At 47.1% G+C, this 24,243-nt stretch overlaps 1 protein-coding gene across 1 annotated transcript in view; it reads right to left on the reverse strand.

Moving 5' to 3' along the window:
- LOC136581166 (calpain-2 catalytic subunit-like) overlaps positions 1 to 24,243 on the reverse strand; it is a 34,252-nt gene that overhangs the window by 970 nt on the left and 9,039 nt on the right. Inside the window, exons 3-18 of the mRNA XM_066582147.1 lie at positions 23,850 to 23,968; positions 22,565 to 22,698; positions 20,071 to 20,239; positions 19,240 to 19,323; positions 17,376 to 17,461; positions 15,330 to 15,404; positions 15,081 to 15,241; positions 14,383 to 14,537; positions 13,284 to 13,295; positions 12,677 to 12,885; positions 12,532 to 12,574; positions 9,693 to 9,813; positions 8,725 to 8,789; positions 8,152 to 8,220; positions 6,778 to 6,856; positions 3,954 to 4,070 (exon numbers count right to left, since the gene is read on the reverse strand). Coding sequence (XP_066438244.1) covers positions 3,954 to 4,070; positions 6,778 to 6,856; positions 8,152 to 8,220; positions 8,725 to 8,789; positions 9,693 to 9,813; positions 12,532 to 12,574; positions 12,677 to 12,885; positions 13,284 to 13,295; positions 14,383 to 14,537; positions 15,081 to 15,241; positions 15,330 to 15,404; positions 17,376 to 17,461; positions 19,240 to 19,323; positions 20,071 to 20,239; positions 22,565 to 22,698; positions 23,850 to 23,968 — 1,698 coding nt within the window. The remainder of the gene's footprint in view (positions 1 to 3,953; positions 4,071 to 6,777; positions 6,857 to 8,151; positions 8,221 to 8,724; positions 8,790 to 9,692; positions 9,814 to 12,531; positions 12,575 to 12,676; positions 12,886 to 13,283; positions 13,296 to 14,382; positions 14,538 to 15,080; positions 15,242 to 15,329; positions 15,405 to 17,375; positions 17,462 to 19,239; positions 19,324 to 20,070; positions 20,240 to 22,564; positions 22,699 to 23,849; positions 23,969 to 24,243) is intronic.

Consider the following 24,243-nt stretch of genomic DNA (forward strand, 5'->3'; position numbering starts at 1 on the left):
CGGACCCGTCATGTTGAGATGCAACCACCGAACTTGTGTTTGACTCAGTGTAACAAATGTACTCTGTTATATAGCATGTTTATTGTGGATATTGGCAAACGGGCCCATCTAATCATAAAGCACTTTGGAATAAGTAGGGTCAAGGAAATTACCAACCAAATCCTGAAAAAATGTGCGACCGACTAACAGAGACTTGTTTCCAACAAGATGTGTCAGAAATATTTCCCACGGGAGCATGGATGGCCTTATAAGTCTCCTCACACCATCTAGGTGCTCTCCTTAAGGAAAAACGATGCCCTTCCTGACCCATGTCCATAGGCCTCTCACTAGCCAAGCCAGAAACCTGCTGCACACTGATGAGGGGCAATCGCCCTGAAACAGCTGTCTGTGTATGGTTATTCTAGCTTTGACTCACAATTTCCAGTCATTGTTACAAGACCCGTTTAAAAAGTCCGACCTTGACTTGCGTCAATGCTGCCTTCCAATAGGTGGCGCTGCAGAGGTTTTGTTCCAACTTCCTTATTTCCAACAAGATGGCACCCGTGATGCAAGTATGAGGGAAATGGAAAGTTATGTAAGTGACCAATTAATTTAGAAAAATCTCTGGCCACTAAGCTCACCAGATGATTTCTGCATGTGGCGTATAGTGAAGGGCCCTGTATACTGCAATAAGATGTAAACCATTGATGTAATAGGGAGGGAGGTTGTTGCCATTACAAAGGTCACATTAGTAGATCTCCTTGTCTAGAGATGTAACTAGAAGCTCTTGTTTTTTTGAGAGACCTCCTATATTCTGTATTTGTGCCATTCTGGGGTATATACAACTTTTTGATTGCTCTTTATTACATTTTCTCTTGGAAACTGGTTGACCCAAAAAAGGGCAATACTGGCACTGTGCAGGTTTTTTTGCTTTCTTTCTGATGGCGTACACCGGGGGCGTCAAACTCATTTTCACAGAGGGCCACATCAGCCTGATGGTTGTCTTCAAAGGGCCGACTGTAATTGTAAGGCTGCCTGTCCACGGGCAATTGTTTCATTGCATTACCCGAGGCGATAATCCGTTCGTGGGTAACACAGTGAACGCATGCCATAGCGATTCTTCGCTCGCGGGATCTAAATCGCGGCATGTCGCAATTTGCCGCGGTGAACCTATCTGTCAGATAGGCTCACCGCAGAGAGCGGACAGCTCAGTGACCCCCACAGAGGAATCAGCAGTAATAGTGACCCCCACAGAGGCCTCGGCAGTAATAGTGATCCCCCCCCCCAGAGGCCTCGGCAGTAATAGTGACCCCTCACAGAGGCCTCAGCAGTAAGTGATCCCCACAGAGGCCTCAGCAGTAATAATGACCCCCACAGCAGCCCAAGCAGTAATAGTAACCCCCACAGAGGCCTCAGCAGTAATAGTGACCCCCCACAGAGGCCTCAGCAGTAATAGTGCCCCCCCACAGAGGCCTCAGCAGTAAGTGATCCCCACAGAGGCCTCAGCAGTAATAGTGACCCCCACAGCAGCCCAAGTAGTAATAGTGACCCCCACAGTGGCCTCAGCAGTAATAGTGACCCCTACAGTGGCCTCAGTAGTAATAGTGACCCCCATAGTAGCCTCAGCAGTAATAGTGACGACAGCATCGCCAGTAGTAAGTGACCCCCACAGCGACCTCAGCAGTAATAGCGACCCCCACAGCATCGCCAGTAGTAAGTGACCCCCACAGCGACCTCAGCAGTAATAGCGACCCCCACAGCATCCCCAGTAGTAATAGTGACCCCCACAGCGGCCTCAGCAGTAATAGCGACCCCCACAGCGTCCTCGGCATTAATAGCGACCCCCACAGCGGCCTCGGCAGTAATGGCGACCCCCACAGCGGCCTCGGCAGTAATGGCGACCCCCACAGCGGCCTCGGCAGTAATGGCGACCCCCACAGCGGCCTCGGCAGTAATGGCGACCCCCACAGCGGCCTCGGCAGTAATGGCGACCCCCACAGCGGCCTCGGCAGTAATGGCGACCCCCACAGCGGCCTCGGCAGTAATGGCGACCCCCACAGCGGCCTCGGCAGTAATGGCGACCCCCACAGCGGCCTCGGCAGTAATGGCGACCCCCACAGCGGCCTCGGCAGTAATGGCGACCCCCACAGCGGCCTCGGCAGTAATGGCGACCCCCACAGCGGCCTCGGCAGTAATGGCGACACCCACAGTGGACTCGGCAGTAATGGTGACCCTCACAGCGGACTCGGCAGTAATGGTGACCCTCACAGCAACCCAAGTAGTCATGGTGACCCTCACAGCAGCCCGAGTAGTAATGCTATTACAACTGGGGCCAATATATAGGGGACACTATTACAAATAGTATCCCCTATATCAGTAGTAATAGAGCCACCTGAAATCCATATACTTACCCCCTCCTCCTTGTGGAAGTGCCACTGCTCCTCTGCTCGCTGTTGCTGGCTCTGATTGCAGGTGCACACTGTGACGTCAGTGTGCACGTCTGGATGCCTCCTCCCTTCTGCTCTCGTGGAACTAGGGGAGGAGGATCCCAGGTGCACACTGATGTCACAGTGTGCGCCTGGGATCTGTGCTGCTGAGTAAATACCGGCAAGGGAGCTGCGGCCCCCCAGCTGGTATTCACTGCTGCAGTGAGCGGCCGCCGGCACGTGATGCTGGCCATGCTCGCGGGCCATGTTGAAAAAGGTGGCGGGCCGGATTCGGCCCACGGGCCTTGTGTTTGACACCTGTGGTGTACACCATGCAGAATAAATGTGTTACTTGGATAGATTGGACATTTACGGATGGGGCAGTACCAAATATGTGTTCATGGTTTATTTTGTCTTGATTTTTTTATTATTATAAATACAGGAAAGGTTTTTTTTTTATATTTTATCTTTTTCTAAATTTTATTTTTACTGTTTTGAACTTGCAATCGTTTGATGACTTGCAACTAGAGATGAGCGAACGTGTTCGGCTCCGCCCCTTTTCGCCTGAACACCGAACTTTGCAAGCAATTCCGTGCTCGGGCGAAAAAAGTTCGGGGGTCGCCGTGGCAGCGCGGGGGGGTGCGGCGGGGAGTGGGGGGGAGAGGGAGAGAGAGAGGGCTCCCCCCTGTTCCCCGCTGCTGCCGCCCACGCCGCCGCGCCTCTCCCCGCCCCCCGGCGCCCCCCGAATCTTTACGCGCGGACACTGAGGTCCTCGGTAAAGCCGGTGTCCGGGTGCGTAAGTGTTCGTTAAGAACACGTTCGCTCATCTCTACTTGCAACAAATGCTACACTACAGTACTTTATCATTGCAGTATAAGGTAATTTTAGAGACATTCTATTAAGACAGGCCCGTCTTAATAGTCAGTAATACATGGCAAACCTGTGGGCCTTCCGAAGGCCCTGTACTGCCATAACAACCACATGGCACCATGGCATCTCATTGTACATATACGTCCTGGGGTGCTAAAGGGTTGTGCCAAGATTAAAGGTAAAGTCTCCTGGTGTAAGCAACCGTGTCATGATTGACTCCTATCGTGATTTTCTATTGGCAGACTGTTTTTGCAGGGTGGTTTGCCATTCTCTGCCCCAGTCATCTTTTACCCCCCCCCCCCCCCCCCCCCAGCAACCAGGGTACTCATTTTACTGACCTTGGAAGGCTGAGTCGAGCTTGAGCCAGCTACCTGAACCAAGCGGGGATTAAACTCGTGACCTTCTGGTTGTGAGCGAGAGCTCAGGACTGCATTTCTGCTGCCATAACACTCTGCAGCACACGGGGGCCAAGGTTAATTGTAATCCCCTACTAGTAGGATAAGGCATAATTTTCATATAAATTGGGGGGGGGGGGGTCTTACGGCTGGGACACGCAATAATCCTGCCAATGAGGGTCCCATCAGTGTGAATGTTATCTCCTATCATCTGGCTAGGGATTAACTATTAATTCTGGCACAACCCTTCAAAGTAATATTAATATATCTGCTGCTTGCTTACCAAACACACCCACAAGATGTGCTAGACAGGATAGGAAGCTGTCAAAATCCAGCCGTCTCAGATCATCTCCATACTTTGTACACAGCTGCTCCACAAGCTTGTTGTTCAGCTGAAAACCTGCAAGAAAGTTAAAGGTGATTTCCGGGGAAAGGGTTAATTTTATCTCCTCAATGCAATACTGTGGATTTCAGGCTCCTCTGGTGTCGGCCTGGTCCTACTGTACTGTCCAACGGTAGCGCTGCAGTCATGGAGGTACAGGGATAGGGGTTGGAGCAAATTTACAACAATTGCAGAACTCTGTGCACCACTGATGTAAGGAGTAGGTCTACAGTATTAAGTGATAACCCCCATTTTAAGTTCAGTCTTCTCACATTCCCCATAGTACAGTACTGGGCAAAAGGTGTGGAAAAAATGCTGCAAAGTCAGAAGGCTTTCAGAAATAGAAGTGTTAATAGTTTACTTTTGGCAATTAACAAAATGCAAAGTGAAGGAACAAAAGAGAAATCTAAATCCCCTCAGGATTTGGTGTGAGCGCCCTCTGCCTTCACAACTGATTTTGTAGGATTATAGTCAGGTGTGTGATTAACGAATCCTACAAAACTGGTGATTATGATCATCATTTTCATAGGTAGGCTGAAACAGTCATTAACTGAAACAAACAGCTGTGGAGGAGGCTTAAAACTGGGTGAGGAACAGTTCAAAGGATAAGTGATCTATGTAGGACTGCTGGGGGTCTCACCTCTGGGAACCCCACTTATCATGAACAAAGACAGCCCAAATACCCCCTATGAGTGAAGGGTTGGTCATGCATGTAAACTGCCGCTCCATCCACCGTCCATGGGACTCGCAGCTGAGTACTGCCTTTCGCCATTACGACCTCACCTCATGATGCCACTGCTACATTCATCAAGGGACTTGGGGACCACATTCTCATGAATGGCAGTGTTCCCAGAGGTTGGACCCCCAACAATCATTTATCACCCATTCGGTGAATAGGCCATACGCTTTAAAGAGGTTGGTTCACGAACAGCATTGATATATTGTATTGCAGCCATTTTCTTTTATTCACTGCATATTGCTATGTGTATACAGCTCCTATGTAGATCAATGTGGTTCTTGCTCGTATAGTATTACAACTCTGTTTTGTTTGGAGCCATAGAAGTGTATGTGTTCTTTACTGAACCTCCGCATCTTGTCTCCAACTTAATAATAATATGGCTTGCTGTAGGTGTTAGGGGGTAGCGGTTTCTTGCTCCCCCTTACTAGCATCTTGCACTCAATGGCCAATGGCTGCAAGGAGGGACCCCTCCAGTCTGGTAGCCATGTCATTGAGGCTCTTAGGAGCTGCACCACCAGAGAGAGCTAGTGGCAACAGCAGGGCGGAGAGCCCCAGTGTGTGCCAAGTGCTTGGTGGCCAGGGTGCTGTCCCCAGGCTTGGGGAGCAGCACAAGAACTTGAAATACTGTGGCTGAAAAAGAGTGACGAAAGAACCCGATGTCCAGGGGGCCGAATATACGACAGACCATGTAGAATACAAAGGGAATCGCTCTTCCCGCAAGGTTCATAGTCCTTTAAGTTGATGACTCCTTCATGACCCAAATACAAGGAACGCTGCTAAAAAAGTGAGACTGCCCCAACAACAGTAGTATGCACACACCAAGGACAGTGACTATGGCCGATGGTTGCGACTGGAGAAGTATCTTCCCCAAGGATGGTGATGCCATGTTTTAGAGTTATCGGCTACGTCAGGTAGTGAGTGATGATAAATGACGCCAAGTGTAATGAGGGAGCGGGCACTGCAGGTATAGCAGCGTAATGGCTGAAATGTGATAACGGGAGACAGTCCTCTGGCATCTGCGGTGGGTTAGATGGCGATGTAGTGATGCCGCAGACCTTTGGTAACACGGAGTACAAGGGTGATGAGCAATACTAGTATGATGTGTAGTAATATGGTAGCAAAATGTCCTGTTGCCCCAAGGAAGGAGGAAAGGTATGTACCCAGTACCAATGGTGCACTGACTCCACATGCTGCGGCATGCAGGATGAAGAGAGGTTAGTGTGTGGCTTCCAGTAAAATTATGAAACATTAAAAATAGATGTGCTACCTCCATCAATCGTCGCGGCGCCATCCTGAGCCTGGGCACATGCCAGTTGCCCGTTGTGTACGCACTTTTATCTCTAATAAGTAGTGTGTCTCGGGGAGCTCTGCATTGCACAGCGGCGCAGCGTATCTCGCCGACGGTCCAGCCTCTGTGCTACGTGCCTGAAGCCGTACGTCTGCTGTAGGTTAGGAAGTATTACTGCGGGATCACACTGCTGTAACCACAGAGACACACGGGGCTGCGCAGGGGCTGCAGGCAGAAAATGGCAAACTCATTGCAAAAAAATTGGTGCAATGGTGAACACCGCCTTCGGCCTCTTTCATACGTGCGGCCATTTTGTAGCGTCGGTGATGCTTAGTTCTTGCGCAATAAAATCCCACAATCTTATAGTGAGAAAGTTAATGGGACTTTCTGATGTTAAAATCGCAGGTTCATGTAATGCGATAAAGAAGGAGGCGCCATATGAGACCTGGCGGCAGAACATCGCAAATCCCAGCCGGATAGAGCGCGCCGCCATTTTGTGTTCTCGCAATGTAGCAGCCTACAAGACATCGCTTGTGTGAAGGAACCCATTGGAGACACCGGGCTTCACATACCTGCGATTTGTAACAATGTTGCATTGCTACAGAATTGTGCGATTTCCTTTTCGTAGCCTTAAGAATGAACAATTCTACTAATCGCCGTTCCGCATCACATTTTGGGACACATAAGAACCCCTTTACCTGCCGCCTCCAGGGCCAGGCGCAGCTCCTGGACGTCCATCGTGCCGGATCGGTCTACGTCGTACTTTGTAAATATATGCTACAAGAGAAAGTATAAGTAATCTTTGTAGTAAATACCAATAATCTATATTCTGTAAGTCCCCCTATACCGTGTATGTATAAGTATACACGGACGTGCCAAAGGTCATGGGATAGCAGTATCCTGAGGTGACGGCTCGGGACCGCCAACACCTGCATAAGCTGTGAGGTCTCCTCTTGTGAGTGAGGTTGGACATTGGCGGGGCGCTCACAGCAGGGGATGTGATCAGTTTGAACAAGGCTTGGTCATGGATGCCACATGGACAGACATTTCCAAAGTTGTGCGGGCATTTAACATTCCTCGATCCACAGTGTCCTGGGTGTACTGAGAAAATGCCACAGACGGCATTACCACCCACAGTGGACCACTCAATGGCCGCCCACAGATGCTTAATGATCACAACTGGTAGCATCTAACTAGAATTGCCCACGCAAACGGCAAGTGACTCGGGCAGAAATCACATTCATATTCAATGCAGGAGACCCCACTTCTATATCCCGCAGATCAGTGCAGCGTTCTTTAGCCTCCTTGGGATGTGGCAACAGAAGACCCACCAGAGTGCATCTGTTAACACCACGACACCGGGCACAGCGCCTCACCTGGCTTGGGAGGTTGCTAACTGGACCCTAGAGGCCTGGCAACATGTGGCATGGTCCAATGAGTCGTGGTACCAACTGTTTTGGGCTGATGGTAGGCTTTGTGTGTGTTGCAGACCCCATGAAGTTATGGACCCCAGTTGTCAACAAGGCCCTGTGCAGACTGGTGATGGTTCCATACTGGTGTGGGATGTTCTCATGGCATTGGTTGGGTCCACTGGTCCCTCTAAACACATCATTGACTGGTGCCCACATCTTTTCACTGCTTGGTGACCATGTACCCCCACAATGATGAGATATCCCAGCAGGATGATGCACAATGCCATTGGGCCAAAGTTATCCAGAATTGGTTCGAGAAACATTCTGGAGGTTTCCAACAACTAGCGTGGCCGGCGCGTTCACCCAACATTAGCCCATTCAAGTATTTATTGGGATGTGGTGGTAACGTCCCTTCACCCCCGGGTTCCTGCAACAACACGTACCAGGCAGCTGTGATGTCTCCCTGCCCCGTGTGGAATCGATGCCACGTCGGTCGATTCACTGGACTAGAGATGGCATCAGACACGACATTAGTTGGTGTGCTGTGACTTTTGGCACGTCGGTGTATGTACATATATATCCTTCCCATTCATACTCTCAGGGTAGAAAGCCAGATACACCGCCGCTGCCCGGCTTTATCCTGCAGGGTCAGATATTTACCTCCCATTCTTTAATTTTGCTCCAGAGATATCGAAATTCTTCTAATTGCAGCTTTCCATTCCCGCTGCGCTGCGGTTGGTGATAAGGAGAAGTCGTAGGGGTCAGATTAATGCTGGGATTATTACAAGGCAGGTCAGTCCAGTTGTTGGACTACACACTGCTGCGAAATGTTGTGGAACTACAAGTCACAGCACAGATTCCAACACTGACATGAGAGAGTACAGGTAAGGCCTCATGCACACGGGCCGATTATGAAAGCCGTCTGACCTGTGGTCTGTCTGCAAGTGACATTCAGACGGGTGGCGGATCCGGGGGAAAGCAGGAGTTTAAAAAAAATCTGTACTGCGAATGTCCGACCGCGAGCCGCGCCGACCAACCGCAGTACAGATGAAAATTCAAGGAAGCAGGTAAGTGCAGGTAAGTGCAGGCGCCGCTGCTGCCGGGGCCGGATTTTGCTACGGGATTCCGTATGTGGAACGTGGCCTAAGACTTATACATTTCCATAGAGCTGCTTCTAGGAAAAACTGCCTTGCAGCGCCACAACTAATGACAGCAAGGAAACGATAAGGATACATCTGCAATTTTCAGTAGTTGGTTGCAAGTGTCAATAGAAAATCCATCTGTCTTAAGGTGCGAATCTAGAAAAAAAGAACAGATCGGAACATGACAAGGGAGATGTTGAACAAAGCAGAATTATGAAAGCAGCTCTGAAGTATAATAACTCAGAATCAGTACAAGATAATGTAATGACAACATTGCACATTGTAAAATGGCGCTAGGAGATGACAGAAGGACGCCTCTGTGCTGCCAATTGTAAGAAAAACCGTATACCGCCCTTATACTGCACATGCTCTAGTGTATATGGCAAATGGAGGGCTAAAATGTCATCTGCACAGAGTCCTAGTCATAATGAGAACTAGCAGCAAGCAGTTATATGTCTGCTGGAAGTCACTGATCAGCAGATGAAGCGGCGGTCACGTGATCATCGCACCTCTCACAAAGCCAGAGGATCGGGCAAATAAATGTCGGGCTGAGCGTTTGTGTCTGACAGTCGGCCGTGTAAAAGGGCCTGAAGAATCAGCTGCAAGCTGTTTATCCATCTTACTTCTAAGAGTTTATAAGTTTTGGAATACTTTATATGGAACTTTAAATGGTACCACTGAAAAATAACCCTGGACCCGCAAAAAGCCGGCAGGAGCGTGAAAAATCATTATTTGTTGGAAAGTAGAAATGGGGGAAAAAAGCCCAGTTCGGAAGAGTTCGAAGGTCACTTCACCCCGTTCACATAAACAGCTGATCGGCGGCAGTCTGACTGACGGGACCTGCAGCGATCATGTGAGCTGCGGCCCAGAGAGTCAGCCAATCAATGGAGCAGTGGTCACGTCCGTGTCCCGGCACTCCTCTCCACGCTGTAGACCCACCGCCGCTGCCGCCGCACTCGTTTATTTTTTAACATCCAATCACAGTTTTTATATTTTAAAGTAACCAAAGGCGCCGGACCTCGTCCAGCTGCGGCCCCCAGGATCTGTCTTCTCGCTTACGTTTGGAGGTGATTTGCACCATGATGCTCTGTAACTCCTCCGGGCTGATTTCCTGGTCCCGTCCAGACACTTCTGTGAAATATTTTCTGAACTCCTCATTGCTAAGCTGAAGCTTGTCCTCCTGCAAGAAAGTGGACACAGGAGCAGATGTGGTAATGGCAGGTGATGACCATTGTACCCATGCGTTTGTCTACAGAAGCAGAAATACTCAGTAATGGCATAGCGAGCAGCCCAGGATGTGGCTGGAGGCTTAACCCTTTCCAATCCCCTGTCTGACATCTTCCTACATTCTGATTGAAGCTTGTACAGCTCCAATGTCAGAAGACGTCCGACAGGGTATTCTTACCGTCTATTGCCAGCCACTCCGCTGTCGGAGCCTCTCTGGTGCACACACTGGCCTCAGCCAGCAGATGGTGTCCTTTTGTAGTATTTTGATGCTTACGCATAGATGCAATACCAGAACCCAGCTTATTGCATAGAACGGTGATAGGACTAACCATTGTGCATGTTTTTGTATCAAGGAAATCAGCCATAGAGCTACAAAAACAGAACTGAACCGAGTCTCCATTTGTCAGAAGCAAAATATATTCACATCCGTTGTAAAGAAGAAAAAAGGTCAAACAAACTAGAAATATATGGATGGTAACACGTAGAGCCACGCAGCACTCTACTGCTGTGAAGCCGCTGGTGACCCGGTCTCTCAGTGCGTTTGCCACGCATTCCGCGCACGCTGTAATGCACGGTCTTCCTGTTTTTTTGTTGTTCTATATGCAATGTCATTGTGTACGGGCGGCACTGATTACATGCCCATAGAGAACAATCGATTCTTGTGCATAATACGCCGCATTCTTTTTTGCGCTCGCGTATTACACAATTCCTAAACGCAAGTATGAGTGGAGCTGCATAATGCAATCTTTTTGCTTGCCTGATAATTACCACGTAGCGCACACGTAATACGCTGTAGTCTTACACTCTTGTGGCGGTCAGTTGTGATCCTTTTTAGTGGTCGCTTCATACGGCGTTTTACCTACATGCACTCACATTGTCACATAAAGAAACCGCAGCACGTTCTTCCATATACACACATAATAGTCAGCGGCATGCCCGTATATACACGCACCATTTTCCACACCCAGGCGTACTCCTTTATACACAAACTGACGCACACGTTATACATCCATATATATGCACACATTGACACTAACATATACACACAGGTGCGCCCTTACACAGCAGGCACACACTTTTACACATATACATACCTGCATCGATGGCGGTTCCCTCTTGGGGGGATTTTGTTCGCTTTTCATCAGCTTGAAGAAAGAACAACCTGTTTTGCTGGTCTTCCTGGGGGCCCGGGCTCTTGGTGTCTCTCCAGACCCCATGTCTGCCGCCTGTGCAGTGTGAAATGGACAAGAGGGATGACCAGTGAATGAGGAGCGCAGCACTGAGTGCGAAGAGCCTGCAAGCTGTGCCTGAAGTTCTCCTCTACCCCTTATCATCTATTCAGCTGTTCTCCTGCCTCCTTCACACACTGTTGTCCATGTGATATCTTCACTCATCTTCTTCTGTCTGCTGCACTCTGGTGTCTCAAGAGTCGGAGAAGCGAAGACAAAAAGGCCAATGAAGACACAGAAGAAGGCCTCCAGTCCACAGGCGATATTTCACTGCGTTACCCGTGGCGATAATCCGCATGCGGGTAACGCAATGAATGCTTTCCATAGGATGACTACGGAAAGCGCCGCCCGATGTACACGAGCGGAGAATCACTGTAATATTCTGTGATGAACTTATCATAATGAGAGGTTCATCATGGTGACATAATGCTTCCCGTGGCGGTATATCACAACACCCTTGGACTGCCGGCCGAAAGAGAAAACCAGCTAAGTAAATGATTCACTGTGCATGCTGTGTTAGGGCCCTTTTACACGGCACGATTATCAGTCAGTTTATTGCTGGATTGTTCAAAACTGAAGATAATCGTTCTGGTAAACACGGCAGCGGCTGAACGAGGATTTGTTCGCTTATCGTTTGACAAATCAAACGACGGTCGGCCCGTGTAAACTGGCGGTTCATCTACGAGGCGATCTCCGGCACGCTCCACCTACATTCACTGAATGTGGAAGAGCAGGAACAATAATGGCTGCACAACCATCGGGCACTTAAGCATCCAACAATCGTCCTATGTAAGGGACCCTTACTGTAGCGAGAGGAACGTGTGGGCTTAGGGCCCGGCCCTAGTGCGACCGCTGCGACCGCTATAGCTGCACCACTTATAAATGGGCCCAAATGCCTCAACATACGACTACTAGTACAGTGACGGGGATCTCTGTATTGTATTCCTGGAGACCTGCAGCCTCTAATATCCACCACAAACTGCAATCATTCCGGAAAGTCGATGATACACTTTATGCTTAACACATAAAGCGCGTCCTGATTGGTCAGGAATGGGGATAATGTGAAGGGACCATTAAACCGGACAACTATCAGGCGCACAAGCGCTTCACAGTCTTCCCAATGACTATTGCTCTTGTGCTTTCACATAGGAGTGACAGTCGTTCGATAAATGGAGGCTGAGCGGATGTGAGATCTCTTCCGCCGGCCCACCGCCATTCACATTGAACAACTCCCGTTTACACTGAGCAAGAAGTTGCTCACCAGTCACTTTGTTTCAATGAGATGAATTTCTTGGTCCAGCCGGTGGCTGTGTGCACACGGTACGACTATGGCCGAATACTGCTGCTTCAAGCAATCCCTTGGGCGAATCGCCCCGTGTAAAGGTACCTCGAGATGTCCCCTCGCCATAGGTGGTGCTATATTTTATTATGGGACAACGTACCTGAAACACTTTTGCTTCGGCTTTGATAATGCAGTCAATCTCCCTGAGGAGGAACATGGAGAGAATAATATTACCAACGAGATCTACAGACAAAAAACGGTCGATGGAAGAAGAAGATTAAACTGTGAAGTAACGGCTTTCTCACTTGAGGGTGTGTTGTGTTTCAGTGAAGACCCTCAAGGTGAAGGAAGACTCTTCTTGAGGCATGAAGGTTGTAGGAATGATCACATATTGCCCAGGGAGCAGATCATGGCGGCTGGTAACATCACGCTTGGCTATGTATGGTGTAAGGACCATAGGGATCAGGCCAGAGATGGCTGTGGCTCTCTGGGACATCAGGTTCATGTCACTGAACTAAGCGAAACAGAATAATCTGTGTCAGATGATACAAAGCCACCATGTAGAATGGATTAGGAATTACCTGCACATTAACATATGACAGCAGGGCAGATCATGGAGCATACAGTAAGGGAGGTCCATGGGGGTGCCCAATACAACAGATACCAACCATCAATACTGACACTACTAGGGATGAATGACATCAGAACCCAGATGGTATAACAATAGGGATTACCCAAGCATTGATCCTGCTGCCAGAGAAAGTGGACAATTAGCAAGTAAATAGTACAGAGGGAGTAATAAGTGGGAGAAGGGCTGATCAAACAGTGCGCACACAGACATTAAAGGCATACACGCCCTGATACCGGAGATCTGAAGAGTCCGACATCTTAGGGAAAGACTTTATTATTCACCTGTTCTGGCACCTGCAAAATAATAATATTACATTCCTATGTTAGATGATAGAAGAGAGCATACCACTGAATGCACCACTGATGGTCCAGGCTGCCAATTAGTAATGTTCATAATAAATGCATTTTTTCACATTTTCCCCTTTAAATACATTGTTTTAATAAATTGTTCTCCTCCAATTTGCCTTTTACATAATTCCCAAAGGTCTACCACTTCCAAGGATTGCACACCCACCAGACGCCCCACTACCAGGAGAACGGATCCAGGCAGGCATTGACTACATATACATCTAGCTCATTCGCTACATGGATGTGGCCAGTAAAGCAGCCCCAATAGATGGAGGTGCCATCAGATATTTATGACCTATCCTGTCGATAAGTTCTAGAGCCTATATAGTGTAAAAAGGGGGTTGTCAGGTTTTGGAAACCCATTTTCACATGTCCTGATTCTGAGTTAATAGATGTTATCGTCTGTTCAGGATCCTCATCTCCTGACCAGAATAGAGAATGATTACAAAGAGCTTCTCTCACTGTGGATGACCTCTGATGTCCTGTATTACAGAGACAACCCATTGGTTTGAATTAGTATTGTGTAATACTTCATTTTTCCTGTAGGGGTGCTGCAGGGAAATTGAACACTTACTACCAGGCTTTAGATTGTAGCTGATTACTTACTGCTTTGGGGTAAATGTGAGGACAATTTACCCTCCCTCACCATTGACACTATAATGGCACAGGCCACCATGGCTAAAGCATTCTTTAAAGAGAGATCTACGGTAAGGGTCCTTTTACACGGGACACTTATTAAGCACAAGTGTGCCCAACGGTTGTCCCAGTGAGCTTACACAAGAACGAGCAGCCCTGAGATCATTCCATCCCGCCCGCCTCCATTCACAGTATACAGGCAATCGTTTACACCGGCCCACCCGGCCTGCAGAAACTGAATGACAAACAATTAGAAAGTTCCCGTTTGTTGTTCAGTCGCTGCAGGCGTTTACACTGAACGGTTAGCTTTCAGATATCTGCGATCAGGTGAGAATCTAAACAATGATCATTCCGTGTAAAAGGGCCGTAAGTCTAGCGATTGATTCCAACACTGCACCTTGAAGATCTCGAATCCGATAACCAGGAAGTCTCTCCCAACAGCCCTTGCCTTCCGTCCTTCCTTCTGAAGAAGAGAGGCCAGCACGGTGCATAGACGTTCCTTATCCTCTCCTTCCACCGTCACCAGATACTGAGGATTGCTCCAGAACGTGCCTGTTATTTGTAGAGGAACATGAGGGTGTAAGTGCTGGTACTCACTTAACATACTATATTGTCCTGGCACCTATGTGGACGGTAGGTCCTGTTCACTGCAACAGCCCACAGTGTTAGGTGGAGAAGGACTAATTGAGGATGTTGGATATTATTATACCCAATCCTTTGTTCCTGTGGGAGATAAGCCACTGCCAGGGATATCTAACAGTGGCTTATTACCCTCTCTCCATTGAAAGGAACATACATGTTTAAAGTGGAGTCGGGAGAAACAGCAGCTTGTCAAGAGTCTTGTGATTAGCCAACTTTAGCCTTTCCGTTAAATACAGCATTGATGCCCAATTGCAACCCTTGAACTTGAAAGACAACAAATCCAACTTGGCCTCATGTCTAAAAGTCCAAGCCAAGAAATTCCTCCCATTGGGTAAATGTTCTGTACAGTATACTTGGCCAATATCTGTCAAAAAAAAAAAATCTCCTCTAATTAGCCTCAGGAGTTGAAATCTAGGAAGACTTGAAATATGTGAGCATGATGTGCTTCCTTACCTCTGTAGTTGCGGCAGCCTCCAGCATTGTGCCCTCTCACCCAACTTCCCTGGAAAGAGTTGGCATTCCATGCATAGGCAAGATCCTGGCAGGCTAAGTTTCTTGTAAGATTGCAAATATCCAAAGTGTCGAAATAGCGCAAAAAGTCATCCAACTCCATCCTGAATGGAAATATGTGAGTCTGACAGTCAATGGACAACGCAGCACAAGAAGTCGCTCAATGATTAGTGTCAAAAGTCAATGTCTCACCAGAATTCACCATCTTCACCTGTGATTTGAAACTTCTGTCTTGTTGCATTGTCCAACAGCGACCATGTGGCCGAGCTAGAAGCCAAAAGTATCATAAGACAGCTTTAGATGGTCAGTATGCTTGAAAAAGGCGCAAGTAAGCGCCGAAACACGCTGCAAATGGACTAATGTATTTGTATATTCCCATAAATGCGCACGGCTGCCGTATTCAGCTCTTGTGGTCACCTCTATCCCCATACCAAACCACCGCACAGTTTTTTGACATTTTTTTCCCTGAACACATGATTTCTTCTGTGCTTGCTGTGGGTCAGTAAGCTCCATCTCTCGGCGGCTCTCCTGAAACTGGCATACGGACGGGATTGGAGCACTTCGCTATCAGCACAAAGCGATCCTGGACATGAAGGTGCTAGTGGGGTGCTCCCAACCAGGTAACCTGCGAGGCACCAGGTAAGTCCACATTTTTTCTACATACCTATATATACTAACAGCACAGAATAATAATCCATCCGAGGCGCTGTCCAAAATATTCTGCTTTTTTAATAAAAGGTCTTTGTCGCCATCGTTTGACCGCCTTAGCGTTTATCTATTTTCCTGCTGATGCCGCTGTGTGAGGATTCGCTCTTTTGTCAGGTGACTTGTAGATTTTATTGCTGCCGTTTTGGGATAAATGCGACTCTCAGGTTTTTTCTTATAGACAGCGTAACTAAAAAAGTGCAATTTTGTATTGCACATTTTTTTCCTGATGGCGTTCCCCATGTGACATTAATAATGGGATCTTTTAATACTAATAAACCAGATGCAATGCCCACTTTGACATTTTTGATGCAATGACTGCGAAGGATTATTTTTGTAATATTTTTATTTTTGTAGTAATAAAAAGTCTCTATTTTACTTTTAGTCCCCAGACGGGACTTGAACCTGTGATAGTTTAATCGCTTATCAAACAAGAACATCTTAATAGTCAAATAGTCATGAGAGCTGTGGGGGTTTTCAGAAGCCCCTAGGCTGCCATGACCCCTGGATGGCATCCCATGGTTTTATAGCGGTGGGGTCATTCAGGGCATTTCAATGCTGCTGTCAGAATAAGCCAGGATCAGAGTCATGGACAGCCGACACCCACCTACATGGTGGCTCCCTCCTAAAATGGCAACTGGCATGCGCTGCAGATGTATGGCTCATGTCAGGAAGAGGCCAAGAGGCTTGCGCCAGAAAACAAGCACAAAAGAAGATTCATATACCCCATATTGTATCAATTGTGTCTGGATGAGTTCCCACCATATGCAATAGAGATGACAGTGAACGGACGTCTATGAGAGCTATGGAGACGGCCAAGCCAGTGGCCTCCACTACACCAAATTTTAGTTGAATAGGACCTCCAACTGGCCAACAGAGATGGGCGGTGCTAGAAGACCCGGGTCGTGTTCTTCATGCGCCTTCCCTTTAATCTAGCCCTGTTTGCTGATGATATGTAAAGTGAGATACGCTGCTGCCCCTGTAATATGCAGGTCATATACAGGAGATATTGCAGGACATTTATGTAAGCAGTTACGATAATTCTCAAGGCAGGAGAGAGTTGAAATTCTTCCCTCGGTGGGAGTCATCAGACACAGAATATGACATTTAATACACTTTAACGTGCCGTCAGCATGTATCTACTCTGCAGGCTTCTCTAAATGGCACCTGTCCTTCAGGATATGACTGGTCACTGGTAAAGGGAGCAATGCCCATCATTAGGCATTTCTCTCATATAGTCATTGAAGTGGCGCTTCAGTTTAACGTGTTTAATTCTCAATTTTCAAGATCTCTGCTTGCTGTTAGTAATAAAAAAAAATACATTTATAGCCAGACTGAAAACAGATCTACTCCTGTTCACCGCTGAGAGGTAGATACAACTGTATCCCATCTAGGCAATGCTCTGTGAGCTAAACAGACTGCTTGATACAGTTTACCTACAGTGAAACATTGTAGCAAACTAGCAGAGTAGGACAGGCTTGTAAATGTTTACAAAGGTTATTGGAAAGTTGTAGAATTGTCATGTACACTCACTTATCACTCCAACGCCCATTCCACTCCACCTGCCCCCATGGATTTCGCAACCTGAATAACGGGAGTTTGCGCCCATTATATTCTACCTGAAAAATGTTACCAAAAAAAGGAGGTCAGAGATTTATGATTTAATGTAAAACATGGAAAGAAGAACCTGAAGCCGCAGAATGACAATACAATTGTAAGCTTCATAGTGCCAACATATTCTGCAGCGCAGTAGAAAGCAGGAGGTCCATGATTAGAGTTACAGACTCTAATGGATAGGATACATGAAATGTCTGAGCCAGTCACCGGCTGATATCTGTGTATGTACAGATATGAAGTGCATCAGGGTACATGGAGTGTGGGGATACTGATGGAAGAAAGAGGTCGGGTTCGAAGGGAGAATATAGTAGAGGGGTAAATGAAGAAGAGTTATAATGTGATACGCCCGCCTAAAGGGATGTGTTTTTAGAGCACTCTTAAAGTCTAACTGTATTTTAATTTTTGTAAAGAACAGGCAATTTTAAGACTTTTTCTATTATACAACAGACTCAGGGTTTAATAGGAAATCACTCTTGAACTGCTGCTCCCTCCACACCAGATTCAGCTGAAGACTGTTTCTAGGGAAAATCTGTATTCAGCCGGTGAGTACAGTTGGCTTTTCATCACGTGTCTGCAGTCTTTTACAGCTATTCAGGGCACAATGCTGAAGATAAGAGTGTTTTATCAGACATGGCTTTTACCTCTGTAATAATTTCAGTACACGGTGATCTTATTACTCTGGCTGTGAAGTGAAGCCGAATACGGCATCCTGTGAGGGTGAACAGATTCAGCTTCTATTCCCAGTGGGCAGCCAGAAAGATAAGAAGATAACAGTGCAGAGTGAACTGATGAAAGTCACGTCTGATAAAACACTCTTATCTTCAGACCTGTGCCCTGAATAGTTGTAGTAGGCTGCAGGCACCAGTGAAGAGCAGACATCTCTATTCCCTGGCTGAATACAGATTTTTCCTAGCAACAGTCATCAGCTGAATAGTAGAACTGCAGCAGTTCCAGGGTGATTTTCTATTAAAAGCAGCCTGATTCTGATAATTAAAGGGTTTTTCTGAGACTAAGCTATTTATGACCTAACCTTGGGATAGGTCTTCAATATCAGATTTGTGGGAGTCCACCACTAGGGCCCCCCAGTGATCAGCTGAAGTTGCTGAGATGTTTAGGTTTGTGCTGTGGCTGCTTCAGTACATACCAGGCACAACACTGTACATTGGATTGAATAGGACCGAGTTGCTCTCAGGCCATTTGATCGATGAACATGATGTTACATGCCCAAGAAGAGGCTGTGACGCTCACATTAGCACCGTGCCTTCTTCTAACATCACATCAATGGGAGTTGTGAGCATCATTGTGATTTATCTTAGTCCCAGAAAGCTTTAAAATCTCCTGTTATTCAGATTTTAAAAAATAATTTAAATGACCGTTACATTATATGTATTGTTGATTAACCTCATTGTCTGGGGGTAGCGCATTCTGGACAACTGGTGCGGCTTGAGAGAGGTCCTGGAAGCCGGAGTGGGAGGTTCAAATTATGGAGGCTGATAGTCTAAAGTCATTAGCAGAGCGGAGAGCATGGGTACAGAGCAGCCGAGGTGAGGGAGGAGATATAGGGTGGCGCAGCATTGTGGAGAGCTTTATGGATGAGACTGATGAGTATAAATTGTATTCCATACTGGATGGGCAAACAGTGTAGTGACTGGCACAGGCTACAGGCATCAGTACAATGACTGGCACATGGTGGAGGTATCTTTGTAGCCATTGAACAGAAAGATGCGGCATGAGGAAAAGAGTGATCAATAGTGAGTTATAATAGTCAAGATACATTCACCTCTGAAATACATATAATGGAGTAGGCGTGACCTTTCACCAGTCCTTCTGGAGTTCGCATCTCACTTTCACTCTGGTCCAAGATCTAGGAAGAAGTTATCACTTTATAATAATCTGTGTAATGGGAATCATCTCGGCAAACCCTTTATTACATAATCACTCATTACATGCTCTGTGAAGGACACTTTGTTGCCACCAGTCAATAATAGATGGCACTTTCAGCTGCACAATGGCTAAAGGCGTATGGCCTACCCACCGACGGGCATTATTCAGGGATCTCTGACCTGAAATCTGAAGCATCTCTTGCACTTAAGTGATTGGTCGGGGCAGCAAATTATGGGTGGTCAATTGAATACAATTACAGATTTCCGGCTGCCCCTATAGTGAAATGAGCCCCACTTCTCAATGAGCGCTCTCCCAAATACCTTTATCAAAGCTAATGTCCACCATTCCATTTTCAGGTTCCAAATTCTGTACTGGTTTATGTTAAACTATTTCTGCATGGGAGTAGCTCTGTTTTTCTGCCTTGATAAAATAAATAATGCTCGCTGCATGAAGTCACCACTAGGGGGAGCCAACTTGTATTGAACTCAATGGGAGCTGCATGCAGAGAGCTCCCTCTACTGGTGGATGCACATACCTGTTGTTGACAATGTCAACAAAGTCACTTGCCATGCCGTACGGTATGTAGACCACTGCACCAGGCAAGGGAATGTTTAGTATCTGCTTTGGCAAGCTGATAGGTGGACAACTATTGCCCTAGTTCTAGTCTTCCTAGTGTCCTAGTCATACCTCTCCAACTATAACATGTCCACCAAGTCTCATTGCTCACATTGATTGAGGCCCCCATCAGTGACTTCTTCTCCACAGCTGCCCGAATGATCTGGCACAGATTCGGAGGAGCAGCCTTGAGGTCCACACTCTCACCCACCCCTCCGGTGAAATCCACAAAGGCTTCGCTAATCCAACCTCCATTCAGAGCCTCATAGGAGCCATTCAACCTGGAAGCAAACATGTTAAACATCACCTCATGCAAAGCAGCCATGTTCTTGTAGTGTTCGATCTGTAGGCGCTCTATGTAACGGCCCGTTTACACGCAACGATTGTCGTTAAACAAATGGTTCAAAAGAGCAAATATTAAAGGCCCATTTACACAGGAAGAGCGTTGGGCAAACGTTGGGCAAACGATGCCCGAGACTCATCCCTGTGTCTCTGCGCTCCTGCTGGTGACCCCAGCTTACCTCTCCGCCATCTTCCTTTGCTGCGAATGTGCCGGCTGGTGCGCAGTACAGAGGATGCCGCGCTGTCGCTATGGCGATGACGCGGCTCCTGCAACCATTCTACAATGATGATTGCAGAATGGCCGCCGGATGGACTTCAATGGAAGCCGGCTGTGTGTAGCCCGCGCGAAATCGTAGCATGCTGCGATTTCTCCCCCGTGAGCGGAAAATCACAATCTATTTCCCCTCGCGGGCAGGAGATCGTGTTTTCTCATTGCATGCTATGGGCTGGATGTGCTGCAGAATCCGAAGGCGGAATCCCACTCCAGATTTCGCAATGCAAACCCGCCCGTGCGCCGGAGGCCTTACGCTAAACGTATAGTGTAAATGCAGCTAACGATCCAATGATGGATGATTCTGTTGATTAACCTGTTATGTAAGCATAAAAATCGTGGGGCTCATTCACTAATTGTTCGGTTTAACCCCTTAAGGACGCAACGATTTTTGGCGGATTTTAATCTCCATTTTTCGAAGGCCATAACTTTTGTACTTTCCCGTCGCTGCGGCCGTATGAGGGCTTGTTTTTTGCAGACGAGCTGCAGTTTTTATTGATGCCATTTTTGGGTCCGCTGACCGTATTATAAAACTGTTATTAATCTTTTTGATGATCGCAGGGAGAGAAAACGCATCAATTCTGCCAGAGTTTTTTGTGTTTTTTTCATAATGTTAATCCTGCAGCTTAAATGACACGATACGTTTTTTCTGCGGGTCGCTACGGTTACGATACCACAATTCTTATATATTTTTTTTAGGTTTTTCCACTTTTCTGAAATGAAAAAACCCTTTTTTTGGAAATCTTTTCTTCTTTCTAAATCGCAGCATTCAAAGTCCTATAACTTTTTTATTTTACAATGGACGGAGCTCTGTGGGGGCTTATTTTTTGCGAGACGAGCTGTAGTTTTTATTGGTGCCATTTTGGGGTACATGCGGCTTTTTTGATCCCTTTTATAGCATTTTTTAGAGGGAAAATGCTAAAACTTAGCATTTTGCCTATTATTTTTTTAGCAGTTTTTTTTAACGCTTTTTGTCCTGCACAATTAAAGGCATGTTTATCTTATTGTACGCATCGTTACGGAAACAACGATACCAAATGTGTTGTTTGGGTTTTTTTTACATTTTTAATGCTAATATGAATAAAAGCACAAAAAGGGTTTTTTTTTACATTTTTATTTTTTGTACATTATTTTTATCTTTTTTTACACCATTTGTGTCCCTCTGGGGGACTTACACTGTAGCACCGATGATCGCTATGATAAGGCATTGCAGGACTTCTCTCCTGCAATGCCTTATCACTTATTACAGTGATCATAGGCAACAGTAATACAGGACATTTGTAGGTGGCGTCCTGTTACCATGGCAACCAGCCGGGCTCTCTGCGATTACATCACGAGAGCCCGCTGACATCACAGAGGGAGCATGCTCCCTCTGTGAACCCTTCCCATACCGCGATCTACATAGATCGGGGCAGGGAAAGGGTTAACAGCAGGGGTCACATCTCCGATGCACCCCCGCTGTTGCAGCAGGAGGCCAGCTATCAGTGACAGCCGGCTCCCGCTGCTGGATAGCGCAAGATCTCTTATGATCTCGCATTATCCACATGAAGTACCTCGCTGCCAGGACGTACCCTTATGTCCTGTGGAGGGAAGGGGTTAAATACCATTCATTCATTCATTCACTTACACAGCAACGATGTATCTGCTTGTATAAACAGGCTGCAAACTCTGACATTGTACGCTTGTTCAAATGAGAAGTTGGCAGGTCTAAACGGACCCTTACACCATAAGAGGGGGAGCATCAATAGAAGGTGCCGGACACGGTACCAACCAATGTAGGAGCAGGCATGCACCCTCATCACCCAGGGGCCACACATCGCGGGCACACTCGGTCATTACAGGTCAGTGTTTGCATTCTTCAGTCCACAATGCCAAGTTCTATACAGAATGGAGCTGCCCTTTAAGTACATACAGATTAGCTGCTGTTCTCTATGAATTTACTTCATGATCCGTCAGCAAACAGCGATCCAATATTTGTGATGTTGTGACTCACTTGGCATAAGCCTTCTCCAGCAAGGCGGGCCAGAACTCACTCTTCTGGGCAGAGCTGACAAACACCAGCTCTCCATGCTGTGTAGGTAAGCGGTCGTCGACCACCACATCCACCCATTCGCCGTACTGCCAGAACTGGAAGACAGAATGCATGAGATTAAGTAGATGTACAGTAGAGGCGACTGTGAGGAATTGCTTTAGAGAGACTCTAGGTGTGATGCATGAAGACATGCTGGCATCAGCACCCAGTAAACCTGGGCATGTGCCAGGGCCCACTGAGCCTGCGAGGCCCGGTCCGTGGTGGGAGACATGAAGCCCTCATTCGGTGAAATCTATTGTATCTGCATTGTTAAGGTGGTGATACAATCGGCTATGACAGAGACTGTCCTAATAACTCAGGGGGCACAGCGGGCATACAGGCGACTCGGGCAGAACGAAGTATGTAGATACAGGATCCAACGGGAATCACTGAAATCCAAAAATAAGGAGGAGAGGAAAAAATACATGCAAAGCCGTATGGGGTCAATGGACAAAAACCCCACAGAGTCCTAATATCAGTAAAGACACGGCGGCATCCGGGGCAGAAAGAACTTATTCAAACCTTCATTCGTTCCATATTAAAAAAGGGAGGAGCGGCAACGCTTTGACCCATGTGGTCCTTGTCAAGCCGGGGCAGAACTAAGCCTATAAGTGATTCAAGGGGCAGAGCACAGCCTAAAAGTGATTTAGGGGTTAGAGCGAGGCCTATAAATGACCCAAGGGGGCACAGCGAGGCCTATAAATGACGGGAGAATGGCGTCTATAAATAACTATGGGGCCCATTGTCACTCAAGGGCCCATGTAAGCCTGGAGCCGGGTCTGCATGAAGAGCAGCACATCCTGAACAGGCCTTTCATTCTGGCTCATAGAGGGGGCCTTAAATGGTGAACCCCGCTCTATGATGTCGATATGTCCTAATAGGTCATATGGACAGGAGTTGTCTTCATGAGATAACCCTTTAACTGGGCCTTTAACAAGCCGATGGAGCCCTTGAGTAAATGTCATGGCTCTGTGACGCTGAGATGGTTGGTAGCGAATACACTTATGTGGGCCCCTTTTTCACAGGGCCCATTACTACAGACCATTTGTTCTGCTCAGGCAGGTAGTCATAATATAGTTCTGTCTGTAAATATGTCTGACTACAAGTTGTGCCGCTGCAACGAAATGATGCAAATGTTACTCAACTAGTGTCCTGTAGCTCTAGTATAATATGGCGCCAACTGTTTCAGACAACCCCCTCAAATTACCTGAAAATGGAATATTCCACCATAATCATTATAAAAGCTTTGCTGAGGAGAAACCACTCGCTCTTGTAGACGGGGGTGAAGGGTCAGGGAGGCAACCGCAGCAAGAAACCAACAGTTACCTGAAAGAAGAGACACGGGCAATCAGTATGATGACGTCCGCTGACCGCTCGCATCATTATACTCTGGTCATTAGCAGATAAACCAGCTACAAATGTGACCAAGCAGATTACAGATGTCATCTCGCCTAGACGGCTTGGAAAATGTAAGCAGGCCTCTGATTGGCTGCAGTAGGCTTTTATTTGTAAAGCTCCCCCTAGTGTAATCATGAGAACATTACTATTAACTATGTGCTACATGTGTGCTATTTATTGTATATGGTGGAACACAGACATAT

The sequence above is a fragment of the Eleutherodactylus coqui genome, chromosome 10 (assembly GCF_035609145.1).
Source record: "Eleutherodactylus coqui strain aEleCoq1 chromosome 10, aEleCoq1.hap1, whole genome shotgun sequence".
NCBI classification, from domain to species: Eukaryota; Metazoa; Chordata; class Amphibia; order Anura; family Eleutherodactylidae; genus Eleutherodactylus; species Eleutherodactylus coqui.